The 21216-nt window shown below is 32.1% G+C and overlaps 2 protein-coding genes across 2 annotated transcripts; both read right to left on the reverse strand.

The window, feature by feature from the left end:
- Nucleotides 1-9348: 9348 nt before the first annotated feature.
- Nucleotides 9349-14635, reverse strand: LOC134272161 (uncharacterized; the record flags this gene model as incomplete). The annotated part of the gene is made up of 2 exons (XM_062754414.1): nt 14389-14635; nt 9349-9587 (listed from the first exon to the last, which is right to left on the reverse strand). Coding segments are annotated over exons 1-2 (486 nt in total), but the record flags the coding sequence as incomplete, so codon positions are not given.
- Nucleotides 14636-17120: 2485 nt separating this feature from the next.
- On the reverse strand, nt 17121-20925 carry LOC134272160 (metallothionein-like). Its single transcript, XM_062754413.1, has 4 exons — nt 20790-20925; nt 20559-20622; nt 19759-19881; nt 17121-17317 (listed from the first exon to the last, which is right to left on the reverse strand). Exons 1-4 carry the CDS (start codon nt 20904-20906, stop codon nt 17241-17243), a joined length of 381 nt encoding a protein of 126 aa, XP_062610397.1. The 5' UTR covers nt 20907-20925; the 3' UTR covers nt 17121-17240.
- Between the last annotated feature and the right edge of the window lie 291 nt (nt 20926-21216).

Below are 21216 nucleotides of genomic sequence, written 5' to 3' on the forward strand. Positions count from 1 at the left end.
TTTTAATTTAGTAGCAGTACTTTGATACAAGTCATACAACCTCGGAAAAGACTCTTTTTGTACCCGACCAATTTTTCCCAGAAACATGTTGTTTTCTGGGATAAAAAGTGGACAGACACCCTCGTAAACCCATTTCAAATACATTTAAAACAAACATTAAAACACTCCAGGAGATTCTGAGGACACCAGTTAGATATCGAGTTTTGTTGAATTAACCAGAATATTGCTGTTTTCATGTGATAGGAACATAGAAGTTTATCATTTTCACTAAATCCTTTGTTAATTACTTCCTTTAGGAATAATTTAACAAACCAAAAGTAAGGAATTGACAGTGGTTCATCGAGTAAACAATTTTTCGTTCGGCTACAAAAAAGAAATTCTCCACTCCAAATCTTCATGATTTCCTTGTTTGTGACCTTTTGCTACAAAATGGCATCTGTGAACAACATGAGAGGGGGGACGATGGCATCTGCGTACCCATGAGGACGCTGATGGGGGCCAAAATCAGAGACAAAACAAAATGCTTTATCATTTGCATTGGCCCTATAAAACGGGCCCAATGGTCCTTTAAATACCACGGAAATACAGACAATTTGTAATGTGTTTGTATATAGAGCTAAAAAATGTAAGTATTCCATTTATTCTATACATGCTATTGAAATAACCCTGTTGTTTTTTCATAAATTCTGAAGTAATGCATATCCCGGTACACAATTGGAGCAATCCCCAAAATCCTGTTTTGCTTATGTTGGAAGACCGTATTTGAGAAAAATTTTATATACTCTTTGATCTTTGAACCAGTGCATAGAGTCTGTATCTGATTCCATTAGCCTCAACCTTTAGTACTTAGTTCTCATACAACTCATTACCTTATCACTCATTTGTAATTTTTCCCTCACAGTTTTGTTATGTTACCACATCTCTCTTCATTGCAATGACTTGCAAAGTTCCCAGTGTGCAACAGAGACCCTCAAACAGAATCTCCGATATGTATTGTTTCATGTAAGCAACACTAAAAAAAAAGAACTAGCGATAAAGTAATCGCAAGCAAGTTTTTTGATTTTCTTTTACATTTCGTATGCACTGCTTAAAGTCACCGACATTTGAAAAAGAATTAACATACACATTAGATGAAATAATGTTTCTATTTTTTCTTTACATTAAGAGTCTTTTATTTCCTTGGAAATTTTTTTGGTGTCCATTTTATCCTTATTTATGTGCTTACAGTGTAGGTACTCTATTTTTATAAAACCGAAAAGTAAATTAACTGCTTCATTCTTGACAGATAAATAGAAGCTTTTATTTATTTAATAGGTGTCCAAAGTTATAAAGAAGTAATTATTCTGGTATTCACAAGCATTATACTGGTTAACAATGATCTGTGTTTAAATTGTGTATATTTGAATGCAATTTTTAAAATGTGTTCGTGCATGGATTAACAAAGCAACTAATCAAAATACCTTAACCCCCATAAAATGAATATTTCAGTCATATTAAAGTGAATGATATGCAGTTAAACTACATGTATCATTGAAAATTGCAGATAGTAAGCAGTCATCCCAATGCCCTTTCCCTGAGTGAAAGGGCATTTTGCGCGCTTGTATTTGTCTGTGTGTCACTCGTTGATTCTGAATTTTGTATATAAATATTTTATTTATTGATATTCTGAAAACATGCTACGATTAGTATATTTATTGTCTTATTTTTTTTTGAAATGATTCTGAGAAATGTGTATATTGAAATGTACTAATACACTTTATTTCGTTCCTTTTTTTTGTGAAATTTGAAGGAAAAAATAATTCCTTGAGAAAGCTAATGAGGAGGCTTTGCTGAAAATTTTAAGAAGAAATGGAGCGGACTATCCGAAACTATCAAGTGCAAGTAAATCTACATCAGAGACAAATTTTAAAGGATTTGGGGAAGGGAAAAAGGGGGGGATGTCGGGAGCCATGCAGGGACAGGGGGGGGGGGGCTTAAATGCAAAACTAGTAGCTAAGCCAAGTGTTATCCCTTTTTAAGTTTTTTGCAGTGAAACATTAAGAGCCTTTTTGTAATGATTTGAAATTTTATATAGGAGCTGTGGCCGCTACTCTCAGAATTTCTTCAAACTCTCTATGATAAAAGTATTGATACCCTAAACTGAAATCAGGCAAAAATTGGTTGCTATGTTTTATAGTTAATGCAACATGTTTAAATTGGAAAATGGCATTTTTTAACATTTTTGGGCCCCCCATTAACATTTGCAGCAAAATAAACAATTGGCAGTGACTTTTCCAAAAGTTGAAGGTCAGATGTCTAAATGCATGATGAAAGTTTGGTAAATCAACTACTACATACGTTACTATGGTAACAAAGTATTCAAAAGTAAAAAAAATATTCATTAAATTTTTATAAAGTCATACACGTAAAAATAAAAAGCAATTATAGGATGAAATGTGACCAAATAATAGAAAAAAAGCCTTGAAACATATACCAAGAACAAAATATATATTTCATTTTGGTTGGCAATGGTTGCCAAGGTTTTTATACCACGGGGAGCCTTAAAGAACACTCTGTATGTTTAAATCTATCCTATCTTTAAAAAAAAGCACATTTCCTCATAACTAATATAATTTTTATAAGATGTTGGTGTGCCCCAATTTTTCCCCATTTGAAAAAATTAGATTGATTTTTAAATAGAGCGTTGCTATGGAAATAAGCAGAAAAAATATGCTTAAAAACCTGAAAAATATTTTCTTTCCTTATAGTCCCCTTTAAATGTAATTCCCAAAACTTTTATGATTGATATTTATAAACAGCCAACTTGATTTTTAAATTTTTGACTGTCATCCAATCTCTAAGTGGATGAAAGAATTGGCACACAGGGTTTAAAATTGATATAAAGTTCACGAAATCGAACATTTTCCCTTCTTGGGAACCATAACAACAGTGTTGTTTTATTATAAATTTTATAATATATAATATTCAACTTTAGTTCTATCAGATAAGTACTTTTCAAGCTGAGTCCTTTAATTTGTTTCTTGATTAAATGGCAATTTAATTCTTAATGCAGCGAAAAATAATTCACTTTTAAGCACTGGTACTTTGTTTCCATGGTAACACTGCAAAGTAGCATTTATACCCAATTTTTCTTATGGTTTTGGTATTGCAAGGTCCTAAGGTGCAAATTTGCCAATCTTGAATTTTCATGTTTTTCCTCAAGACAGTAACATTAACCCAATCTTAGTTACTGGTTTTGCATGGTTACACTGTGTTCCATGGCAACCATAAAAGTTATTTATAGAATAATATTGCTCATACTTATATACTTAAGGTCAAACATTTTCATTGTTTTTCTTAAGTCTTGATTGAGTTTGACATGTAAAACCTACCATTAGTGAATACGGAGTGTTTTGCAGCATATTTCAGCATTTTAAAAGTATCCCAAAAGTACCCTTGGTTACCACTTCTTAGGTTTTTAAACAGTTTCTTTACAGTATAAGTGACATCAAGGTTATGTTTTTGTGAGAATGGTTTGTATGCTTTTTTTAGTTTTTTTTAAGCCACGGTCAAAAAAGTGGCTGAAAAACTGATTTTTCAAACTTTTCTGGCTGTTGCCATAGCAACCAAGACACATAGCAACGAAATTTTGTTTGATATTTGTTTTTGGGGTCAAGTACTAAGCATGGGTGAAGTTTCATCAAAATCGGTGACCATGCGTGGCAACGAAGTTTAAGTGGTTACAGAGAATGGCTATTAATCGTAAAAAATCCTGAAAAGTGAACTTAATTTCTAACGGAAAAAATCTTATTTGAAAAGGATATGTTTAACAAATTGCAGTTATGAAAATTTTGACATTTTCTCTATCCAAATGCAAAAATGTTGGTACAATGTATTTTGAGGTGAAATATGTGGAGATAACGAAAAGTTTGAGCTAAAATATAAACCGAGGCCCCGTGTCACAGCAGGTGTGACACGATAACCCCCCCGCACAAAGGCCGTGGCCAGCATAGGCCTAAATTTTAGCCCTTTGCAATGGGGACCCCTCCATATCTGTAGTATCAAATGGGGGCAAAACATCAGGGATGGGGAAGGGGCCATAGAGGAGTGAGCAACAACTACCAAAAGGTCACTCCTGCCGTGAACTCCTTGTCATATTTGGGGGGGGACTCCATAACTTAGTGTAAAAAAAAAAAAAGACCTAGCAATCAGTATGAATTTGTAAAAGAAATGAGATAAAAAGGGAAAATACCTTTCATTGACCTTGTTACATATGAGTTTCCCCTAAAAGTGTTCTAACAAGACAAGCTTTCTGAGAGTATTTCATTAGCAATGCATTTCCCCCACTGGGTTCCCCTTTTTTTTTTTAAAAATAGAAGCTCTATATTTCATGTAATATTAATTTATGCATAAAAAAATTTTAAATCCCCTAGTTTAAAAAATAATGACTCAAAAAAAATTAAACTTATTGTAACTCATAAGTCATTTTTATACCAAACATCAGCTCAATATCTGAAAGCGTTTAAAAAAAATCGGAAAACCAAATTTTAAAAATTGACAGACAGACGGAAGGACAGACAGACGGACTGACAGACTGAGGAAAACCAAACCTCTCTGGTTTCACTGTAGGGGACTAATATTTGTAAATGCAGATAACAATTTAAATAAATTTCCCTTTTTATTGAAAAAGCAGCTATAATGATGTCAAAAAGTCTACCTTCAACAGGTCGGAGAGAATACTCGAAATCGGGTATTATCCGTGAAATCGCGTATAATACTTGATATTAGGGATGTTAATGCAAAATGCGTTTTCCCTAATTTTATAAAAACAAAAGAATAAAGCAACGGCGCATTATGCCATTTACTGTTACTTGTGCATCAGTATCTTTGGTTTATTTTTATTAACCCTAATTCATATGGTTGTCAAATAAGTTTAAGATCACACGACAAACACTGCTGGGGTAACAAAGAGGACAAAATGGCGTTATTTTTTTTAATATGATTTCTAAAAACAATAACTACACTTCGTTTGTTTTTTTCCCAAAAATATTCCATATACTTAATTTTTTTTGTGCCTTTCACAAAATGTGAAACTAACGCCGTGTTATTTTTTTTACTAAAAAATTTTTCCCTAACAGTTAGAGAGTACAGTATAAGCGAGTCATAATTGTATATCTCTGCCATAATAAATACCAACGTTATTATAAAAAAAAAATAAAATAAGATTAAATAAATACCCACGGGAAAACATTGAAAGTAGCTAATTAAAGGGATATTTTTTTATGTAAATTTAGCATGGAAATTTTTTTCAAAAAACCGAAAATTTTTTGGTTGCATTTTAATCGATACAAGATATGCTATTTTCCTTTTTTTATGCAGTTGTGTGAAAATTGAGAGCGAGAAGTCATAAAAAACAGGATTTTTTTTTTTTTTTTTGGGGGGGGGTATAAATAAAAGTCAAATGTGTACATCTTTTCATGAGTTTAAAAATACATTAAATTTTCTAATATAGATGAGGTCAGTCATGTTGAAATATGAATTACATAGTCAAGTTTTCACATTTCTTATAGTTTTTACGTTTATGAACTGATAATGAACAAACTGAAATAATGGAGTGTTCAATTGCCTTGGAAACTTTAAGTCTTATTTTTTAAATTTTCCTATGGACTTTAAAATTTCATAAAAATTGTAGCCACTTTTTTTTTTATTTTTTATACTACTAGACGGGGTAAATTTTACCTCTTCCCCATATTTTTTTTATATCGCTATCTTATACCTCATTATAATATGCTAATACAATGCACTGTCTGACTGGTTCTAGACAATATGTCACATTTTTTTTGTTATTTTTTTGATACTTATTACTCATGGCAATAACGTTTCCATAACTCCTCTATAATGAAAAAATGTGTTAAAAAATAAACATGAATTTGTTTTTTTGTCTCATATTTTGTTAGAAAATAACATGTTTTTTTGTTTACCAATATGATTTTTATTTGATGAATAAATCTTTCCCTAATTTAAAAATATATAACCAAGTTTAACCGACCTTGACATTCAAAGAGAGGGCTTTTGGACAAAGTAGTACACAGTGAGGTTGTTTTTTCAGAGGTGGTCAAGAAGCCTTTACCCCCCCCCCCCTTTAAATAAAAAAGGTAAAATATTGATGCTTACGAAATTAAACATCAACAGTTATGTTCTCTATAAGCTTTTTCCTGAAACTATCACTGTCTCTGCTAAAATGTTGAAAACATATTCTGCAAATATTATGAAAGATAAAAAAAAAAATTTTCCAAAAAAAAAAGAAAAAGGGGGTTTTTTTGCCGAAAATTTTTAAAAAATTTTCATCATTACTATATTTATACTTCTAAATAAATTTGATTTTATGCACAAGATGAATGTGAAAGTAATTAATGACCATAATTAGATACGATAGACAATCTCTTGTTTATACATGGCATCATATCTTGTGTGTGAAATGTGTTTCCGTATAATTTGATTTATTTACAAATTGTTCATTGTCGTGTTCAAATTGTCGTGTTGATGTGGGAATTTTTATAAATTCCGAATTCTGATACTTTACAAATTCGTTTGTTGGGAATGAACATGAGGAAGATGCATATCTTTCAACATTTGAAAAAAAAAAGCAAATCGAACGCCTTTTTGTGTGCAGATCATGAAAAGTACTGAGCTCCACGGGGATTTGTTGTCCTGGGCGGATTTTTGACGCCCAAATTCTTACTTCGCTAGTGATACCTTTAGAAAACATGTTATTAGATGAAAGTTAACTCGGCAACATGCGCCATCCCATTGTTTAAGTTTTATTTGGTGATTACACCTCCTATACCCGATTTCGCGGATTCAACATACCCTGATATCGAGTATAATAATACGCATTTCACGGATAATACCCCATTTTGAGTATTCTCTCCGACCTGTTCAATTCATCAAGGGAAATATTTATACAGAATATAATGTTAAAAAGTCGTACGTTTTTAAGTTCTTATTTTAGTAAAATTTTGTATTTCAAATTTTCCAAAAGTTCCTTTGGATGTTTATGTATCCGTATATGATTTAAAAACTGTCAATATATTGTTGCACAGTGCAAGTGAATTTTTTTTACTATAATTTTAAATTTTAATTTTCAGTAATAATTTTAGAAAGAGGTTGGAAGAGCATTTACTGGAGCCCGCTTGGTGTATTTTGTAAGGATTTTGATGGAGTTTCTGTTCTAATAAAGATATGCTAATTAAAATTCATTTGTTTTGTTGTTGGGAATTTAAAAATATTCAAAACTGATAAATCATATTGAAGAATTTCCTGCTGAAAAAGGGAGCTTTGGGTATATTTTGGTCTAACACAAGTAGAATGAAATCCCAGTTTTCTAAAAAAATTCAATTTAAATATTGAGCCTTACAAACAAAGAAATATTGTTATCTGCTTTGTGTGGGACCAATCATAAATTAACATTCTGCAAAAAAGCCATTAAACATAAATACAGATATTCAATAAATTGATTTTTTGTCAACTATTCTAATAAAAAAAAAAAAATCCTGAAAATGAGTAAATTCAACTCATTCTTCTTTCGTGGATAGTTATATAATATAGTACACATTCTAAATAGTGTTGCAGTTTTCAATCTGTTGAACTGATTTGCCTTAAAATTCCGATATGAGTAAAAAGCATCTTCAAGATTCCCTGTGACTTGCTGACAAATTTCCCCGGGATTGGTAGGATATGTCCAGAATTGCATATGGTACCTTAAAGTTCTTATTCTCGCAGATCAGATTCTTTAATGTACTTAAAGCGTTTTTGGGCCTTTTTTTGGGAAAAACCAAATTTTAGCAAAAGATTTCTAGCATGTGAAACAATAAAATGGTGGAATAAATAAAGTGTTTTTTTTTCCGTAAATAAACTGTTGTTCTGGTATAAGCTCATTTAAATAGTTAATTCCATTGAAAAGTCTGACATCCCTTGCAACGCTCTCTTAGTCTTTGTAGACCATGATTTTCCTCCTACAGCAGCAATATCGATCTTCATCTACAGATCTATTATCTTAGCGACTGCTTTGCAAACTTTACCCTTATCTTCTTAAAAAGACAGAGCTTTCCCAAAATTCTTGATGTTTTGTAGTAATACGCTACAACTAAAAGCTTATCAACAAAAAACCAAATTTTGCTGCTAATTTTCTGAACAGGCAAATTTATCCACGCTGTACGAAAATTTGTTGGTGCCTTTGTTATTGGACTGAAATAAAAATGCCAATTTAAAAATATGGAGGCCTAAATTTTGTAACGCAGCAACATGATATGGGATAGTGGTAAATTTTATTGATTTTTTGTGTTAAGGTACTTAATTGATGTTATTATGTCGGATGCATCGGATGCAGCCTTATTAAATATCTCAAAATATAGCTCCTCATCAAAATTAGTCTCAGAGACGAAGAAGTTTTCGTTTGTGGAAAAACCAAAGAGTATGGGATTATTGCGAATCACATGCGTAAAGTACCAGCTGATCAGAGGGATTTGTACGATAGCCTGTCGTCTTCTGTCATACAATTCAGACAACCTTCGGAATAGCATTTCCTGCACACTCTGACTATTTATTTTATTGAGGAACATGTTGTTTTCTGGAATGAAAAAGTTTGGACAGACACCGTTGTAAACCCATTTCAGAATATGTTTGAAACAGACATCAAAATTCTCCAGATATTTTGTGGACACCAGCAAGATACTGTGTTTTGTTGAATTACCCAGAATACGGCTGTTTTCATATGATATGAACAGAGTTGTTTATCATTATCAGTTAGTCCTTTGTTTATCACTTCCTTTAGAAATAACTTTAACAATCCGTAAGTAAGGAATTGACAGTGATTCATTGAGTACACCAGTTTTTGCTCAGCGAGAGAGAAAGATATTCTCCATTCAAAGTCTTCATGATTTCCCATTTTGTGACCTATTGCCACAAAATGGCATCCATGTTTGACTATGTCATGGACAACTTCAGGCCTTGGCCAAGTACTGCATCTTTTTATCCATGAGGACGCAGATGGGGGCCAAAAATCAGAGACGAAACAGAAAGCTTGGTCATATTTTAGTGGCCCAATAAAACAATTGGCACAGGGCCCATGTAATGTGGCACTGTATTTAATAAAAGAGAAAAAAACTTCAATGCCATCTGCCTGAATTTGGAGCTAGATATATAATACTCTCCATTTCTAACGACAAGTGCTTCTATAGTATCCTTATTGTTTATAAAAGTAATAAACTGAAGTAAAGCGTATCCTGGTAAACTTTTGGAGCAATCAGCAAAAATAATCCCTGTTCTGGATGGATTGTATGATTGTATCTGAGAAAATTCCCAAATCACTCTATGATCGTTGAACCATTTCATTGAGTCTAAATCTGATCCGATGAGCCGGAATCCTTCTCTTTGACTTCCACTCTCCATGCTACTCATACTCTCATCACTTGATCTGACTCTTTGTTCTACCGCCTCTATTACGTCTGCCACATCTCTCCTCATGGCAATAACTTCAGAAGTCCCAATTACAGAACAAAGTCCCCCAAACAGCGTCAATGATATGTGCTGTTCCATGTCGCGAGTACCTGAAATTTAACAGAAAATAGCACAAAAGTAGTTGCAGGGAAATATCCTATATATAGGATTCACAAGTATATATTTGTACCTGTTTTACTTCCTTTTCCGGCAGCTTCGGAATTAGGGTGCGAGAATAAACTTTGAAAAATAATTCCAATGTGATTTTTGTTTAAGTTAAAATATTTTTTAAATCAATCAATTGGTACTATGCACCGTCTTCTTATGTGGTTCATATGAAGTCTGATATCTAGTATTCGTGAAACATAATAGAAGTTTAGTATTACTTGACGTCAATTCATTTAAACATTCCTATACATACCTGTAAATGATTGCTAAACAAATGCTGACAAAGAAATAGAGAATGCATTAAAGTTAAACCTGTTAAAGATCGATTGTTTTTTCTTAAACATGACAATAAGTTTTGTATTGCAATTTTAAACTTCTCGCAGTGCACACATTCAGACAGTCAGGGATTGATTAGTCAAAAATCATTGCACAATATATATTATAGAGGTTAATGCTTGCTCTGCTTGCAATTAATTTTTTGTGAATTGATTGGACTTTGAGCGGTTTTACTGTTTTTCTTCACATATTATTATCTTGCAAGGGAGAATAGCATCTTTTCTTAGCAAATCTGATGCAAATACGTATATACATTACATGTACATGAAATTTTCTCAACATTTTTAGAGAAGTTGTAAAGTTTAACGCGGAAAGAGCATTATTATGAACATAAGTCATTAACATCCAAATTGCAAGGAATGCCATGTTTAATCTCAAAATGAATTTCAGATCTTTCATTTTTAGTTCAATAAACTAAATAAACACTTTTCTTACAAATATTTAATCATGATTTACAAACTGAATTGTCGACGGATTTTCTTGTGATTTCCCATTCATGACAAGGAGCACACGGTAGGTGTGACTGGTGAGCATGGGATGCTCACTCCTCCGTAACACCTGATCCCAGGTCATTATTTGACGTCAAAAAAAGACCCTTTTGCCCGTAGAAAAAGTCTCACCCCTAAAAATCTGCATTAAGCCTAAATGAAGGAAAATGAACCCCGTAGAATAATGACCCATTGTAGATTTAAGCTGAAATTAAGAGAACTGTTGGTCAAAATGCTCACCTGGGCTAAATTAGGAATAAATTAATGATGTACGTGTTGATCTCATTACATTTATACAATTATTGCTGTTTTTAAAGTGAATACAATGATTCAGAATCTTGAGGAGTAGAAGATTTATCGAGCCCAAAGAGCGAAGTAAAAACTGTTTTTCGATGGTCGAATATCGTCATATTGACAGCAAAAAAAAAGCAATAATTGTTTTAAAAAAGAATTTAACGATTAAATTGATACATACTGAAAAAGCAGATATTTCAAGTTTTTTTGACAATGTTTACATTTCCTTTAGTCTTAGCCAAACACAGTGAAAGAATTGGAGTTTATATACGCGTAACAAGTATTAATTTTTTGCATTTAAAATCTTTTTGGTGCAAATTCTAGCAAATGTCAGACGTCGTGGAAAGGGTAAATGGAGCAATATAAGAGACAAAAATGACAAGTTACCATAAAAGTTACCATAGAAGTATCTTTGATGAACCCTTCTAAAACTTTATTGAAGAAAGGGAACTTTCCTTTTACTCTATTCTTTCAAATGGTTAGAGTTAAGGCAACCAGAATTGCAATGAACATTTTGAAGCGAAAAAAAAAATAATTTACATTCATGAAAACGAAAGGGGAGACACGCCCCCCCCCCCCCCCCCCCCCAAACCTTGAATGTTATCATGTTCACTTTGTCCGACGAAGTAGGGTGACTATATGACTTTCAATGTACATTTTCAAACTAGAAATTGCTGAAATTTACATAAGAAATTAAGGGTATATTCCACTTATCCTCCGATCTCGTGAAGTAAGGATCTAATTATGAAGTTATTTTATTACAATAATAATGGATGTTTAAATGACAAATCAAAATCACACATTATAAAAACATGCATATGTTATGTACACTGCTATTGGGTGTTGAAAGGTCGCATCAAGTTCACTTTCACATTGCATGTGTATCTTTAGAATGGGAGAAGATCGTCCATTTTAGTTGTGAATTGCGAAAATACATATCCAGGGGTTTTAGTCACCAATTTAGACTCATTGAGAGTCATTGCACTTGTGATATATGTTGCTATTTGTTATTTTATAAACTGATGGGCTGTATTGCTCAGTTATACCGGGTATTCTGAATTCAGTAAACTATAATAGTAGATAAACTAGGAAAATAATAACAATGTTGTTCTAGAATTGAATGTGTATTTAATGATGTCTATGAAAAGTACAAAGTAAATGTATCATATTCGCAAACAACTTTGTATAAATATTCCATCATAGCATCAATCAAAGCTAGACCTTTCAGTCAATTAGGGCATGTCCTACGCATGCTTAACTAACTCCCAAAGTAGTCTATATATTACATATAGCTGGTGTGAAAATTTATGGAAAATAGTACCATACACATCATATTGATTTAATTTGAAATATTTGCAGATAACGAATAGAATTCAAGCTCAAAAGTTCATTAAACACAGACAAAAATATTCGGAAGGGTTTGAGAGAATATCTTTAATTATTTGCTAAGAGTCGCCGAAATATGGCTGAAATATTGCCGACACGTCCTTAAACAGCAATCGATCAATCAATCTTCTCAAAAGAAGTACATCAGAACAAAAAATTCTCAGTTTAGGATTGTGATCACTTGTAGGAAAGAGTATACTAGTATACTTTGTGACCGTTTAAATACTTTTGCTGATGAAGTAGAGCTAATCAATGAATCCCAAACAGGATTTAGAAAAGGTTATTCTACTACTGATAATATATTTGTGATTGATTTTTTGAGTAAATATGCCCTGAAGTTTACTTGTATAGATAAATACATTTACTGAAGAGTCATTTAGGTTGTGCAGTCCTTAAATAAAATGTAGGTTTAGTGAACCAAAGTAATATGAATCTATGTTATTCAACCAGCTATATATCAGAAACTGCAACTGACCCTTGAAGAAAGACTTTCAAGTAAAACTATCACCATGTTTATTGAAATGATAGATTATAACTAACCTATAACTGAAATACCATATATATATGCCCATATACTTATCAACTAGCCACACTGAAGGACTGGAATTGTACCACAAATAATAACTTTAAATAACATAATAATCTGAAACTTTTAAGTTAAATTAGTATTTTGAATATAATACTGACCAATTATTGAATGAAACAAACTGCTGAAACATTATACTGAATGTTTCAAAAGAAAACTGTTGGAACATTATACTGAATGTTCCTGAAACATTATACTGAATGTTTCAAAAGAAAACTGTTGGAACATTATACTGAATGTTCCTGAAACATTATACTGAATGTTTCAAAAGAAAAACTGTTGGAACATTATACTGAATGTTCCTGAAACATTATACTGAATGTTTCAAAAGAAAACTGTTGGAACATTATACTGAATGTTCCTGTAACATTATACTGAATGTTTCAAAAGAAAAACTGTTGGAACATTATACTGAATGTTCCTGAAACATTATACTGAATGTTTCAAAAGAAAACTGTTGGAACATTATACTGAATGTTCCTGAAACATTATACTGAATGTTTCAAAAGAAAAACTGATGGAACATTATACTGAATGTTCCTGAAACATTATACTGAATGTTTCAAAAGAAAAACTGTTGGAACATTATACTGAATGCTCCTGAAACATTATCCAGAATGTTTTCAAATAAATAATTTTTGAAGCATTATACTGAATGCTTCTAAAGGGAAAACTGTCGAAACATTATATACTTAATATTCCCAAAGAAAACCTGGTAAAACAATAAACAGAATGTATTTTGAAGCAAACTTTTGAAACATTATACTCAATGTTCTATCAATATATAAGATTCCCAAGTAAAATGTTGAAACATTATATTAAATGTTTCCCAAGAATAATCTGCTAAACACATGAAACATCTGAACTGAAATTTTACAAGTAGCAACCAACATGTCATACTGGTATTCTAATCTATAATAAAACAGATATAGTTATGTCTATCACAGCAACTGAAACGACTGTTCTCTACGTTTATGACATGTACATTGAATTTAACCATGAAATTGCATCAAACGATAGGAAAATAATGAGATAACAAACAGGATGTCTACGAGGAACACTTTGTTTTACTAAATGAAGCCCAGTATACTAAATATCATCACTGAATGCTTATATCAAACATAAGAAAGATTGCCAAACATTAAACTTTTGTACCCCTTTTCGTTTTTTTTTTTTTTTTTTTTTTTTGAATTAGAATAAATATTGAATGAGACTATCTACAGTCAACCATCATTAATGACTTAGAAATGTATGATCAAATATCCAGACAATGGTACTTAATTCAGTACTGAATCATTAGCTATACTGGCCTAATTTCCTTTGAAGTGATGATGATGGCATTGCGTATACTGCGCAGAAACTTCCTCATTGGCTGATCATTGGACGGTGTGCACTGCAGATGTACTCCATCTGGTCCCAGATATGAGAGGCTATTCCAGAACCCCCGGTGAGGCCAGTAGACAATTCCTTTCAACCCAGTTGTCATCTCCCGTAGCGCCCGATTTACCTCGTACACCGTGTCATTGAAATTGATACATGCTGCATAGGGAAGGCGACGCAGTAATTGGCCGATAATTACTTTTTGAATACCAACCCCTTCATGTAAATAATTTGCAAGCGAAAAAATGTCTTGTGCAATTTTTGAGGCCTTACTTTCAGGAACAATGTCATTTTCACCAATCTGTAGAAAACAAATATCCGGGACATTTACAAAATGCACAATGTTAGCATCGCTTCGAAGATGCCGTAAACACAGACCCCCTTTTCCTCGAATTGACACAAAGAACTTATCAGTGTCCAATCGTAGATAAGGAATGTTCTGTTGAGCTGCATAAACTTTCAAACGCCGTACATAAGAATGGCCAACTATTGCAACAGAAATTGTTTGATCCGCCGCCATGACCGACTATCCCTGGAATCCCGCACATAAACAATCTCTTTTTCCAATGATGCAACCAATGAGTAGTCCGTAATATCACACACAATCGATAATGTTCGTAACAGAAACAAAACTTACAATTTTCACAGTCCAATAATGGATACAAATGCAAAATCAATTAAAATCCAAAGGGCTAAAAACGTGTGTCCTCGAATCAATGTTTGGCAATAATAACAAAACCACGTGACTCTTTATTTAATTCTCATTGGATAATGCGCCATCTGCTTGGCTCATATTTCCTGGGGCTCAACACAGGGTTAAATCAACGGGGGTTCCAAAAGGGGGCAACTATTTTTACAGGAAAAGTATCGCCATAAATGCTATTATCTACATAATAGGTGTTGCTTGTATATATGTATATATGTACCTCTTGTACCAGTGATCTGGTTTTGAGCGAATAAAGAATTGAATTGAAAGTGCGTAAAATACGAAGAATAAAATTTTGTAAATGCATTGTTATAATCTTCTCTATATTTATTATGGGTATTTTTGATAATTAATATTAATTTCGTCGTTAATTATGACCTATTAACTTACCTCTAAAAGAGATTGTAGAATACTAAAGTACAGTGTATCTTTTTTGCTACGACTTTTACAGTACAGGGCTCATATCGAACTTTAAATTTTCATTTATCTAGAGTGTAGATTATTTCTCTTTTAGCTCACTGAAATTTTTAAAAGAAAGTTATTTAGTCAATGTCAAAATCTTAAACAAAATTAAACAATACCTGATGTTTAACCGTTATGGCTGCTGAGCTCTTTACTAGACTCCATATCACGTGACCTGCATTTTTGTGTCACTTAAACTTCCTGGCCATTAATTTTAGCTCTCTGAATTGTGGCTTACGTTATGTACAAATGTATAATTATCTTTTGATGTTTTACTATCCCATCACAACGAGAGTAGGGGGAATATGCTAATGAAAAGTGTAAAAAGGGAAGTTTGTAATTTTATCTTTTTGTTTAACACACAAATGAATTATAAAGTGAACCTTTTCACAAAACCCACTTTACAAGATACAATGTACAGGTAATTTAGACAAAAATAGAGATATTATATTGAAGTTTCCATTGCACATCCGCCTGCTCATGGTTCCTAGGGTAGGGTGGGGCCACACTGGGGATCAAATGTTTATATATTGAATAACATATAACAAATTGTAATCATTATAACATCACAATCAATTGTTAACGTTGCCGACATTGTCGTCTAAAAAACAAAAAGTAAGACCTAGCTGTTATAATTATTCATCTTAATATATGCAAGCAACTTTATGTGATGAGAATTTAATTTCGTTCATATCATGGTTTTTAATCGTTCATATCATGGTTTTTAAGGGTAAAGTGGCGTCATTCTTTTTTTCCTTCAATATGGGTAAGGGAGAGGGAAAGACTTCTTTTAAAAATCTTAATACCGAGAACAGCAGGGCCAATGTGACTAAGGTGAACATTGCGATCCATGAGTCTTTTGTAGTACTTCAGTATATTCCTCTATCTTAAACCTACTGTGTAATAATCTTTATTAACAGTCATTTATTTTTTGCTCATTATACACCCTGCTTGAAAGTGAAAATTGCATATTTTTAATTAAAGTTTGGGGTTCCAAAACCCATCCTATATTTCTGAATAAAATGTTATGGGACTTCTACAGAATCAATATTAAATAGTGTCTATGTGGACCTATTATTTTACACGTTGATCAGATTTTGCCATAACACAACATCGACACTGCCTTTCAGCCTGCACCACAGATTAAAATTTACATACTTTCATGGAATCTTTATTACATAAAGTCATGTTGGACCTCATGTCATTTTTATATATTTGAGGTTCCCAAGGCTAAACCTGGTCACTTCCATTCTTTCTAAAGAAAATTGGAGTTATTCATCTGTTATCCATGAATCCTCCAAAACACTGCATATTTTTTTAGTTTTTCACACAATTTTCATTAGCATAGTACCATTTTTTTCTATTTTAAATTTTGATCGGGGAGACATTTGGGGTTTCTATGGCTAAAAATGTATACATATTTGAATTGAAGGGGGGCATTTTTCGACCGATCACTGTACTTACCCGATTACATTCAGATATTATTAAGAAATGATTGTAGGGTACAAATACCAATTAAAACCAGTTTTTATCTCAGTGAAAAGATGCTCATATCATGTTGTAAAGGATAATGTGACACATAACTGCTATCTGGGGTCCCTTTCTCCACAACGAATTATACGCGGTATTTATTCTACAACGATTTTGATAAGTTTTCAAACATGGGTGAATAATTATGACGCATTTTGAATAGTTTCAATAGTTCCGACACATTTTCAATTGCACATCACATTTCGAATCTGAGATTTAAAAAGTTGTATGTCGCAAATTTTAAGAAAAATCGCATATACTAGTACTACAAATAATTGTATATACTGGTACCAATAAAAATGACGAATGAAACTTGAAAATCAATTTATTTAGTTATCCAATTTAAAATGTAAAACTTATTTTGTTCTTTGGCTGTGACACAAAAGATATTCCTGAGACCACATGACTACATGTACATTATATTTCGTCACTTTTTGCAGCTACAGACATTTGCGCATTTGCAAGATTCAGGTCCGGTGCAGCCTTGTCCACATGCACAATTACCTGCAAAAAAGAGAAACTCTATAATTTTTTTTTAATACACTTAACATTTATGAATTCTATGTATAAAAGACACACACACACAAGAGCGCGTTAGGGTGAACATGCAGCAGTATTAATTATTATAAGAGTTATTTCCCCTTGATAGATCTCTCTTCTTTTTTTGGAAAAAAAAGGTCCAAGGTGGTCTCCCCCTACACACTCATAGACTCGAGCACACACAAACGTCCTCTTATTCATAATGCCGGTCCTTTAAAAGGGCTGAGTGGTTGTGGCCATTTTTAGACATATTTTGGTCTCCTTTGGAAGAAGATATACAAAAATGATCAAATTTTAAAATCAAAATGTATGACTTTTTTTTTTTAATTTATTTATTTTATTTTTTTTTTTTTTTTTGCAAAATGATAGTTGACAGCTTAAGATATCATATCTAAAAAGGTAAGCTACATCTGGTGGTTAATTTGTTGACCCCCAGCCTCCTTAATGCTCCCTTCAGAAGTTAGTAAAATATGGTTTAACCAAATTTCGCTAGAATATTCGATATCAACTCGAAAAATTGCAGGTAACAAATCCATTGAAATAGTATTATCAATCGTTCATTTATGAATGATAACGTTTCATAACAAGAGGCCAAGGGGCCACATCGCTCACCTGAGCAACTGGCTAGGTAAAAGCAAAAATCGGATCAGTATTGAATGTTATATACATTGTATAAAATTGGGTTCAGGGGAGGAGAGGTATAAAAAAAAATCCATTCCAAAAAAACACGTACTCTCTCTCTCTCTCCCTCTCACACTCTCTTGGCAAGTATAAATTGTTTATATAAAGATCAAATTGATCATTGATTATTTTCTATCTGACCATAAAATTCAAAATTTTAGGTATATATGAAAATAAAATAAAAAATGTACTGTCATACGTATCTAATTTGCATTAGAAAACGTAATGAAGCATTGCTTTTAAATCATATCACATTTTTCCTGTGCTTGTAAAATAAAAATACATCCATCTACAAGAGTTATCTTTCCATGAGTCGTTCTTAAACATATTTGTTGTGAAAAAATAAATAATTTTTAATAAATTCTACATCTGAAATTTTTGTAACACTTACAAGAATTTGAGGGATGCAAATATCTCAATTTTCTTAGTTTAAAGGAACTATTTTAGGTAAACTATTATAAGTAATTAATAAAAGAAAATAGCAATATTTGAACAATAGTACAGATTTGAATGAGTTGACTATAAAATGGTCCTCATTATTGAAATTGCCAGGGCAATTTATTTGAGTGCTCGGAACCTCGAAAAGTTATCTCTGTTATCAGAGGGGTGTTACACCTTAAGGGTTTCCTTTCATCTTTTTTTATACCTACTGTCAAAATAAAGCGATAATCAGGTGTCAGTATAGATTCTTTCTTTGTTGGGGGATTATCCTTTTCACATAATCGCATTTTCAATTAACGCAATCTGATTAAAATCATATCCTGACCTTTGATCCGCTCACATAGATCGCTACACATTGATCCCTTGTGTATAACGATCTATGAGAGCGGATCAAAGAATATGGTTTTAATCAGATTGCAATAAACGATTTTAATCAAGAACAAAATCTAAATTTGGTTAGATGAAATTGACCATGGAATCCCGGGTCTCTAATTTACATTGCGTACCCTGGCTAGGTCATTCTAATCGCAGACTAGGGCCTTAAGACCATGACCAAAAAACTGATAAGAACGAAAAAATAGATTTAAGACTTGTGTTAAATTTAATTTTGATTCTAAACATCTTGAGAATACCTCGATTTTTTTTTTTTTTTTTTTGCAACTAAACTCTTTAAATAGAAATATTTCAAAAATTGAATATTTATATATAATAATTAAAATTTGAGAACATTATAAACATTTTGGTTGATTATCAAAATTATTTCAAAATTCATATATTGTCTGATGTTTCTGACTTCAAAAGTCTGCATTCAATTATTTGAAATAATTTATGAGCTTTAACACATATAATATTTTGTGGAAAATACATTTAACCTTTAATTCGTGATTATTATTGAAAGAAATCAAAATTTTTGCAGAAAAATTAAAAATAAACTGATAAAGTACCTGTATATTTTCTATTACTAAATTTTTAAATTGAGATTTAAAACGCTTCGCAATTTGTGATTTTTTTATTTTTTCTTTTTATTATCTGAAACCTGTGTAATCATTCCAAACCTATTTTTTTTTTTTTGGACTGGACATAATGTGATTACTTCAAAATTTATAGGATGTTTGACCAAAAGTCTCCAGTTTACTGCCAGCGAATTAAAATAAAGTAGATCCTGCAAACTTATTTGGACTGGACGTATAACCAATTAGCGAATTAAACATAGTACTTCATACAGCATGTACTTCATATTTTTAAATAAACAGATTATATAATTATATATTAATTATACTCACCACTACAGCTGCATTTCAGCTGACATCCAGTGCACGTGCACCCAGCTCCACATTTACATCCGGGTCCACATTTACAGACGCTGGGCGGACAGGACTGAAATTCCACGCATTGGCATTTTCCACCTAAGAAAAATAACACTCAGGATCAAAGAGCGATAACTCCAATAATTATTAATCTATGAGACAATGCATCTAAATCTATGCAAGATCATTCCAAGTTTTACTTATGTTTAGCGTCCGCGTGTACTTAGGTTTCTGACACCTCGTATCAGATAAAACAAGCAAATTCAGGAGGTCTACATCTAATCATTTTGGCTGAAATCTTTGATTTCTGCCGATTTCTCTTATTTTTTGTAATATGTCATACTCATATAGTAGGTGTATTAAAGAATTTATTTCTTGATTTTTCTAAATAATAGATCTTATTTTACGAGATTAATACATCATTATTATTACCTTAAATAATATATTTTTCGGATTGCGTGTGGGGTTTTGGTGTATAGGTAGGTTTTTGAATGATGGGTGGACGCTAAACAGAGAAATTGTGAATGGCCTAAGTAAAAAGAATAATTAAGTCATTTTCATTCAAAGTTAGTAAAGTGATAAAACAAAAAGGGGGTGGTGACAAAAAGCACGGAAAGTTAACTCTTTTTTTTTAATTATTTTTTTTAGGGAGTAGATATACGTATCATTTATTTACTCCCAAAATACATCCAAAAAATATACCAATACATGGCGATGCATCCAAATTTTTGCTTTGTATGGTGTGTACTGAAAAAAACTAATATAATACGACTTACTTTCTGTGCAATTGCATGTGGCAGGCATTCTTCTTTTTTTAATAAGTGGACAGGTGGATACCCTCTGAAATAAAGTTAAAATATTTCTACTATTTTTTTCATAATGTCGCATCTCGCAAAAGCTATATACATTTACGTTCACACAGTCTGGTTGATCATTTAAATTGAGTTAAATTATTTTTTTTAAATAAAATTATTCCCATCAAAATATTCTAAGATTTAAAAAAAAACAGTACCTTTCTGCTTCAAAGTTATCTGTCTAGTGTCTTGGAGAATTCGACGCCAAATGAATGAAGAATAGAAGGTGAATTCCCACGAAATATTTAGTGCTGGGTGCAAAGGGTCCATAATTAAGTGACTCCTCGGCCCGTGTGTAGTTGTCGTGTGCAAACTGTACACAAAATGTAACAGTGTGTCAAAATAAAAATAGTTCTAATTGTAACGGGGACCGTTACAGATGTTCCCCAAACGCTCCCCAACTCCCTTTTTGTGCCAATTTCCTTTAAAACTTTTTTTTAATATGCTCAGTTATCGCAGGATTTCATAAAAGATTTTTAAAGCTACAATGATATCAACTTTTTGTCATTTAACGCACTGCACACAAACGCAAGTGCATGCACATGCAAGGTGATCATGGCATGTTGTAAAAACTATTTAC

Source organism: Saccostrea cucullata, unplaced genomic scaffold (assembly GCF_032062105.1).
Source record: "Saccostrea cucullata isolate Sc308-1 unplaced genomic scaffold, CSIRO_AGI_Scuc_v1 ctg8242, whole genome shotgun sequence".
NCBI classification, from domain to species: domain Eukaryota; kingdom Metazoa; phylum Mollusca; class Bivalvia; order Ostreida; family Ostreidae; genus Saccostrea; species Saccostrea cuccullata.

Bases quoted from the DNA above. Each gene is read 5' to 3' on its own strand.
- LOC134272160 (XM_062754413.1), bottom strand. From the start codon at position 20,906: ATGGACCCTTTGCACCCAGCACTAAATATTTCGTGGGAATTCACCTTC. The intron at 20,623-20,789 runs GTTTTTTTTTAA...ACTTTATTTCAG, and splicing joins CTTTGAAGCAGAAAGGTACT to AGGGTATCCACCTGTCCACT. The intron at 17,318-19,758 runs GTGAGTATAATT...TCTTTTTTGCAG, and splicing joins GCTGAAATGCAGCTGTAGTG to GTAATTGTGCATGTGGACAA.